The sequence below is a fragment of the Lolium rigidum genome, chromosome 1 (assembly GCF_022539505.1).
Source record: "Lolium rigidum isolate FL_2022 chromosome 1, APGP_CSIRO_Lrig_0.1, whole genome shotgun sequence".
In the NCBI taxonomy this organism is placed as follows: domain Eukaryota; kingdom Viridiplantae; phylum Streptophyta; class Magnoliopsida; order Poales; family Poaceae; genus Lolium; species Lolium rigidum.
The window spans coordinates 107,302,509-107,311,113 of record NC_061508.1 but is presented as its reverse complement, the minus strand read 5'-3'; the positions used below and the strand labels follow the sequence as shown (position 1 = coordinate 107,311,113).

Here is an 8,605-nt window from a genome sequence, read left to right as displayed (position 1 = left end):
GTTTTTCAAAGGCAATCTTCATGTCAAACCAACAAAAGATGGAGTTCTCCGGGAGGTCGCGAGCCAAGTACGAGCTGGACCAATAAGGTACAACTGAAGCATGCGGCAGGCTATTCTCTGGTTCCCTCCGGTGAAGCTTACTGCGTTGAAGTAATCTTCGATCCAGGTATCGGGCCTTTCGCTGCCATCATAGTGCTTCAGATTTTCGGGTAGCTTAAGGTTCAAGCCTTTTGGATAAGGCTCCTCTCGGATCATCCTGCCAAAGCATTTTGGGCCAATGTATTCAGATCTGTACTCATTGAGACGTTCCCTTGCGTCGTGTGAGCCATTGTGGGGAGACTTCGAGTGGGAGCGGGATCTCCAGCCTCTTCCTCCGCCTCCTCCACTGGGTGGTGGGGAGGGAGATCTGCGAGGGGGGCTGTGGGACCTTTTGCTTCCGCCTTCGGATTCTCCGCGTCCTTCCCGCTGCTGACTCCGGCTTCGGTGGCTACCTTCCCTATGATGGCGGTCGCCTCCGTCATTCCGGCTTCTACGGGGTTCGGGCTCACGTTCTTCATTCCGGCTCCGACGAGGTTCCGACGTACGCTCCATCTTCCGATTCCTCTGAGGAGCCGCGTTGTCGCGAATGTTGATTCTGCCAGGCCCGTGGCGTCTGGTGTTTCCGACTGGACTGCGATGGTGAGGAGGCCGAGGAGATGGCTGGGGCCGCGGCGGAGGTGACGGGTTCCGGTACTTGTCTCTTCTAGTGTACATCGGATCCTTTCCCTTTCTTGGGTCCATCGGAGGTGTTTTCGAGGGTACCGGGATCGGATTTGGATGTTCTCTCGTCCTTCTTCTGCGCTCCGTGGATCCGGTGCACGATTCATCATCACGATGCTGTCTTCCGGAGGCGTCCTTCTGCGCGGTGGATACACATATATCCGGGTTGGATTCCAACCTGCGCGAAGTGTCTGCCTTACTATGTTGCTTCACTGCTGAAGCTACCAGTGTGCGGAGATGTGCGATGTCGATTTCCTCGTCTTGCTTGGCCAAGATCTCCGCGGCCTTCTTCATATTGTCCTTTGGAGTGGCGAGTGGCTGCTGGTTTGTGGGGGTTGGAAAGTTGATCTTTCGGGGGCCGATGGCCTCCCGGCGGATTCTATCTGCTTCCTTATCAGCGTCCTCCATCATGGTTTCCCATTGTGCTCGGAGTTTCTTAGCCTCTGCCACTTATTTTGCGGCTTTGCGCTCTCTCTTGAGGAAACTTTCCATCACTTCTCCTGCTTCTTGCCTTTCCTCCAGCATTGTTGCTGCAGTGTTGGCAAATACTTTGGCGGTGGCTAGCATCTCCTTTCTTTTCGCTTCTAGAACTTCAGGATTTGCGGCGTCATCCAGAGTTATTGGCTTATTGAGGATTTCCGAGTGCGCGATGGCACCCCGGCCAGCCTGTTCGACGAGCTCATCTGCGGACATGTATTCCTGGTGCCCAGAAGCGTGTCCTTCTCCGGAATCCGATACGACGCGGTATCGAGGACGCGAAGGCGGAGTCTACAAAGTGGACGGTCCTAGGACTCCAACATCGGTTGGAGTTGTTTCTTCGTCAGCTTCCTGCTCTAGCCCGAGTATGGTTGCAAGGACCTGCTTAGGCGGAGCGGATTCTGCTTCAGCTTCCTCATCACCTTCTAGCTCCTTCGTGAGGCGATTGTACTCCTCTGTGTCCAACGTGGTAGCATCGTGTGAGGATGGGCTTAGGTTGCCCAGGATTGATTCCTCCTTGTCTCCGGCATCCTCTTGCTGATCCGGAGCATTGCTGTCTCCTGCAGCCTCCTGCTGATCCGAGGCGTCGTTGTCTCCGGTAGCCTCAACCTGCATGGGTCCGGCTCCTTCCTGAGGAGGAGCGGTTCCTGCGGTATGTTCGAGGAAGTGCACAAAGTGGCACCTTTGCTTCTCTAACACCTGGGAGACCCAGGCGGATCTGCATTGGTCTTCCACCGTAATTTCCTGCTCCGGGGCGGATTGGGTGGGTTTTGAAATTTCCAGATCCAAGGCGGAATCTTCCATGGGAAGTTCCTGAATCTCAGATCGGATCTTCACGACTGCGGCCAGCTCAGCGGCGGTCGCGTCAGCGTGACTTACCAGGGCGTTTCCGTCGGAATCAACGGTTTCGCCGATGAAGATGTGAATGCCACCGATTGGGATGATGGAGGGCTTAACGGGGTCGGTCCTAGCCGGAATCTAAAACTCGTCCTGAGGGACGATCGAATTCGTCGTAGCTTCCTGAAGAACACGACCCACAGCGATGGATTCGTCGTAGCTTCCCATGGCGGAACCCTCCCGGTTCCGGCCTCCAAACGCCACTGGCCCCAAGGTGGGCGCCAACTGTCGTTGCCTATTCGACGGTACCTCGGAGGAGGGATACTCACGAGGGGGAGAAGAAGTAGGGGCCATTGGGCGGAGAGTCCTCAGGATGGTGGTACGCGATTTACCCAGCTTTGGAACACCTGCACTATGACAGGGCCTACTGTTGCTTGTCTGGAATTATCTGGGCGCTTTCGCGTTGTTACAATGAGTTGTGGTTGTGCCTCTAGGACTCCCAGGATCCGACTTATAAAGACGCCCGGATCTAGGATTACATGGAGAGTCCTAGCCGGAATACAAGATGCCTAACTACGGAATATTACATTGTCGAGCACGTCAAGATCCACCTTTCCTTATGCGCCGTATTGGATCCGGATACTTCATGGGCCTTCACAGATCTGACTATCTTCAAAGGGCGGTTAAGATCCGGCTCCTGTTACCTGGGCTGGACTTCATCCATTTTGATCTACAGCAACTGGGCCGCCCGATAGGCCACATGCCACCATCACCGTCTATGGGCCACCCAGGCTTGCCGGATCTAGGCCACGCTATTGATACACCCATAAAGTATATCCACAACATTCAGGATATCGAGGAATTTCTGACAATTCTTGAGCAAATGCGATGCCTTCTCGATGTTGTCTTTTGGGTCGATGTAAACGTGCAAGCAACATGGGGCAACTAGTTGCTCTACAACCGGTAGATTGGGCTTCTGAGGGAGGCGAATTTGTCGGCTGCGGTTTCTGGTTAATCGCTTGCCATATTGCTCGTCATCCTGATTGTTGTATTGACAGGTGCGACTGGCAGCACAGTCAATTGCCTCGTAGTGGAGATCTCTTCTCCTCTTCCAACGCTCCTGCCTACTCCCGATGCTGCTCAAACACCTTTGACTGCTTTCGTCGTTGTTGCTGAGCAAACGCGGTAGATCTGTTGTGGTTGGTGATGGAGCAGTAACCGCTGGAGTCATAGCCTTTTCCATGCCAAGCGTGATCAAGCCTAGGAGCCGAAGGAAACCTCCAGAGTCGACGATGAAGTGGACGCTGCCGAACGTCATGTCCATGCCGCCGCGCAGCCCCAAAGAGGTCGAGCGCGATGCGTCGGTGTGCGGAGTGAACTCGAGGGATCCGCGATGAATCGAATTCCTCGAATTCGGCGATGACGAAGCCGATGGTATCGGTGATGCCGGCGAAGACGTAGTCGACATGATCGGGGCAGCCGATGAAATGCCTTGTACCAGCAGGGTCCCTACAGACGGCGCCAATTGACGAGGGAGCTCCTCGGCAATGCCCACCATGAGGTGCTTAGGGTTGACGGAATCCTGCAGGCTAGCACGAGACATCGGATACCAAACAAACGGGAGAGAGATTTACCCAGGTTCAGGGCCCTCGATGAGGTAAAACCCTTACTTCCTACTTGTCTGATCTTGATTCATCGAATATGTCGTGTTACAATAGGGTAGCCGATTTGCTGTTATGGTCGACTCGTCAAGAGGCAAGGATTCTAGGGTTTATGCTCTAAGTTGCGGTGGTTCTACGTATTGTTGTTCTGATGTTCAGCAGACCCTCTCCTGGCCTTTATATAGCACGCCAGGTCCCGAGAGTCCTGTCTGAACTCGACTAGGTTACACTAAAATCTAATCTAGTCTTTCCTTCATTGACGCATTCTCGCCTTGTTCATCAAGAATCTGTCTCCTGGTAGATCTCCTTCGTTGGAACCGACGAAAGGGCCCACCTTGGTTATTGGACAATCTTCGTGGGCCCCTAGTTGGGCCAAAGGAAGTAGAATAATGTCGGGTACCTGAATGGTAATGCTCACATCACAACACCCCAGCCCTTCCCTTCTCTACATTATATAGGTAAGGAGCGACCTTGGCATCCAAGTATCCCTCTTAAATCAGGGGCGCCCCACCAAAACTTCCAAAGAATGGGTAGCCACCTAACCTTCCATACAAGGGGGCTAGGGTTTTTCCCTGGCTTGGCCACATGGGCCAAGAAGAGGTCGCACCCTGGACCATGTAGGCCAAGGTGTCCTCTTACAGGTCCCTATGGGTCGCCCAGGCAGATGGGCCCCATTGTGGGACCCTCAGAGCCTGCTAGAACCTTCCCGATATAATACTAGAAAAATCCTGAACTTTTCCGGAACCGTGAAGATGCTTTATCTCCGGACCATTTCGAAGATCCTCTTGATGTCCTAGAACCTATCTGAGACTCCGAACAAATTTCAGTCTCACCATTATGAATATCCAATCACTACTGTAGTGTCATCGAACGTTAAATGTGTGGTCCTACGGATTCAAGAACAAGTGAACAAGACCGAGACACCTCTCCGATCAATAATCAATAGCGAGAGCTAGATGTCCATAATAACTCCCACATATCAACGAAATTATTTATCGGTTCAATCATCATGTCAAGAATTCAAACAATCCCATGTTCCAATCCCGTTGTTTCGTGATACTTTACTTGTCCGAGACTTGATGAGTATCCCGTATTCCAGTCTCTCTTGAGAAAGCATATCTGGTTCCTTTTTGGTCACCACATTGATTTGTTCGTGCCTAAGTAAATCGATCCCGTTAAATTTGCAGCATACACACATATGGGACACAAAAATCACAACTCTGCAGGCGGATTAATTGATCCATCTAGTAGAAAGAAACTGAGAAGAAGTTGGGTTTGATTCACGAAGAAGAGGAGGCTTCTTTGCAGAGCTTGCGGCTAAGGCTGCTGAAGTTGGCACGCGAGTACTGCCTAGACCCGTTCCTCCAGTCCGTCCCTGACTTCATCATGAGCTCGAACTCCTGGTAGGAGATGCGTCCGTCCTTGTCGGTGTCGACGTCGCGGATGATCTCGAGGATGGCCTGCTCGTTGGGGCCGAGCTCCTGCCTGAGCTCGTCGAGCTCGATGAAGCCGCTGCCGTCCTTGTCGAAGTAGCGGAAGGCGGCGGTGAGGTATTCGTCGTTGGTCATCTTCTTGAGGTGCAGCGACACCGTGACGAACTCGTCGCAGTCTAGCGTGCCGTTGCCGTCCGTGTCCGCCTGCACGCGCACGATCTTAGTAATTCGTAGCAGAAACATAATGAGAGCATGGCGGTGTTAGACAAAGTAGTAATTCGGAACTCACGGCCTCGAGCAGCATCCTGATTTCGGACTCCGGCACGGGCTGGCCGTTGATGTGGAGCCCCTCCATGAGCTCCTCCAGCGAGAGGTTGCCGTTCTTGTCCTTGTCCATGAGGTGGAACATCTGCACGTACTTGTCGAGCTCCTCCACCGGCATGTTCCTCGCCACCACCCCGAGGGCCTTCTTCTTGAACTTGTTCATGGCCGAGAATTGCTGCAGCCGCGACCGCACCGCCTCGCCCAGCGACACGTTGGGCGCGGTGTCGGCGTTCTTCAGCCACGGGTGCTCTGCAAATGGCAATCATGCATGGTGAGCTCTGAATCAAAGTGCAATGCAATGTCGCTGCAGACCAATGAAAAAAATAGCGCGCTAACATAAATAGCGTGGGCTTCAGAAAAACGCTATAGACGCTATAGCGTGCTAATAGCGTGCTATTTTTCAAAATAGCGCTTAACAAAAAAATATGAAAATTCAGGATTTCAGCATATATATAATAATAGATATAGCACTCTGCAGCTATAAAATCTCGGATATGATATTTTGCAGCCAAACATCAACCAGAGATAGTTCACATAGTCCATAACTTGATATGACAGTCTCAAAATCACAAACCATAGTTCATATTCACATTGTCCCGAACTAGAAGGACTGAAGGAGGGGAAAGGAGGCACGGGGTGAAGGCGTGAAGGTGAAGCTAGGCGTGGCCGCTTACCACCGATTGACAGAGGAGAAGGGGGCGGAGCTGCGCCGTCACGTCGTCGCCTGTCGGGCAGAGCAGGTGACAAGGAGTTGGGGAGTGCACGATCTGAGTATCTTAGTCTAGGGTTGCATGGATTAGGAATTTAGGATACGCAAGTGGGTCAAAATATGGAATGAGCTACTAAAAAACTACTCTGCAAAATAGCGTGCTATGCGGAATAGCGAATAGCGCCAAATAGCGTGAAATAGCGCGTCTTTAGCGCGTGTAGCGTCATAGCGTGCCTAGAATGCATAGCGTAGCGTCCAACTCGCAAATACGCTATAGCGCCGCTATTAGCGTGAAATAACGCGCTATTTTTTTCATTGCTGCAGACGCTCGCTCAAAAAGAAGTTACGTACCAAGAACTTGCGATGCGGTGAGGCGCGTGGTCGGGTCCGGGTCGAGCATCCGGCGGATGAGGTCCTTGGCGCTGGCGGAGACCCTGGGCCAGGGCTCCCTGCTGAAGTCGATGCCGCCGCGGAGGATGGCCTGCGCGATCTTCTCGTCGTTGTCGCCCCAGAATGGGGGCACACCGCAGAGGAGGATGTAGAGGATGACGCCGGCGCTCCAGACGTCCACCTCCTGGCCGTAGCTCCGCTTGAGGACCTCGGGGGCCATGTAGTACGCGCTGCCGACGACCTCCGTGAAGCGGTCGCCGGGGCTGAAGAAGACGGAGAGGCCGAAGTCGATGACCTTGAGCGGCGAGTCCTCGGACTTGTTGGCGAAGAGGAAGTTCTCCGGCTTCAGGTCCCGGTGGATCACCCCGTTCGAGTGGCATAGCTGCATGCACGCACGCGTCGTCAGATTCAGGTTGATCGATGGGGGAGTCAGTTAGCTCGCCGCGTTCATTGCGAGATTGACCCGCGCGCGCGTGTTTCATTCACGCGGCATTAATTGGATTGGATAGAGGCAAAGCTGCGAGTAACGTACCTGGATGACGTCGACGATGGTGCGGAAGATGTTGGCGGCGGCGCGCTCGGAGTAGTGGCCGCGCGCGACGATGCGGTCGAAGAGCTCGCCGCCTTCGCAGAGGTCCATGATGAGGTGCACGGCGCCGTCGGGGTCCTCGCGGGCCTCGCGCAGGCGCACGACGGCGGCCCCGCCGCGGGACGACATGCGCCGCATGATGGCCACCTCCCTCCGCACGTCCGCCGCGTGCGCCGCGGCGGCGGCGGCGGCGGCAGCCTTGGCCTTGGCCGCGGCCTCGGCGCCGCCGGCGGTCTTGCGTTGCGCCCCACGGCCACGGCCGCCGCGGCGGTGCCGCCGGATGGTCTTGCACGCGAGCGACTCGCCCGTGGCGGCGTCCCGGCAGCGGCGCGTGACCCCGAACTCGCCGCGGCCCAGCTCCTTGCCCAGCACGTACCGGCGCGCGAACTCCGCGGCCGTCGTCTTGGTCACCAGCTCCTCCTCCTCGGTGGCGCCGGCGTCCGGGTTATTGCTGCCGGTCTTGCAGCTGTTGTCGGTCCCGGCCGGGTTGTTGGCGGCGTCTTGTTCGACGGGGAGGACGAAGGAGAGGTTGCCGAGGCGGCCGTGCAGCTTCCGCGAGGAGGCGTAGGCGGAGTAGCAGCCCCCCATCGTGCCGGAGCCGCACGCCTCGCTCCCTAGCTCGCCGCTGCGACGCGCCCTCTCGGCTCACCTCTCCCTCTCCTGCTCCTCGGTTCGGTTCGGCGCGCGAGGCGATGGCGCGTTAGTTGGGGCGGAGAAGAAGGGGTCAGCCGTGTCTCGCGGTGGCCGCGAGATCCTGCATGGCCTTCGCTCTATTCGTGGGAGGTGGGAGCTCTACTTATGCTTGCCGGGCGCGCGTGTAGGGTCGGTGCAGCACGACGGGTGTGTACAGGTTGGAGTGCGCGACGCGGTGTCACGGGGTGGAAGGAAAGGAGTTAATACGCGCTACGCTACGATCGTGCCCGTCCGCGTAGGGCCGTGTGCCACCATCGACTCGACGGCCGTGGGATGCTACACGCGGCGGCAACCCAGCAGCCAGGTGCGCCGGGCCGTGTGAGCTTCAGTGCACGTCTCCTTCATCAAGAGAAGATAGATACCCATGATGAGCTTCTTCCAGGTTGTAGAGGGACTGGTCCCAGATAAATGGGTTTACCAAGGGCGTGTAGACGGGTCCGTCTCAAATTTCACTACTTTTGCCCTAGGTTTACCAGGAGATTTGAAGGGACCATGGCTCACTCTGGCCTGCACCAACCTCCGCCCATGGAATGTCAATGGAGACACTCTGGAACCCCCTCGGCGTCGGCCTTACAAATTTTGTCTTCTTCGACAATCCCAAGGAAAAAAAAACCCAGCTCTTGCATTTTAATGGCAAGGTTTTTACCGTTGGTTCATGTTTTACGAAACATACCATAGGCGGTAAAAAGGTGTTCCCCTCTTCTTCGGCCATTAATTTTACATGCCCCTACGA

At 55.2% G+C, this 8,605-nt stretch overlaps 1 protein-coding gene across 1 annotated transcript; it reads right to left on the bottom strand.

The window, feature by feature from the left end:
• Nucleotides 1-4,753: 4,753 nt before the first annotated feature.
• LOC124647516 (calcium-dependent protein kinase 21-like) lies at nucleotides 4,754-7,767 on the bottom strand. The gene is made up of 4 exons (XM_047187475.1): nucleotides 7,123-7,767; nucleotides 6,552-6,972; nucleotides 5,457-5,740; nucleotides 4,754-5,371 (listed from the first exon to the last, which is right to left on the bottom strand). The coding sequence occupies exons 1-4, from the start codon at nucleotides 7,765-7,767 to the stop codon at nucleotides 5,015-5,017; spliced, it is 1,707 nt and encodes a 568-aa protein (XP_047043431.1). The 3' UTR covers nucleotides 4,754-5,014.
• Nucleotides 7,768-8,605: the final 838 nt, after the last annotated feature.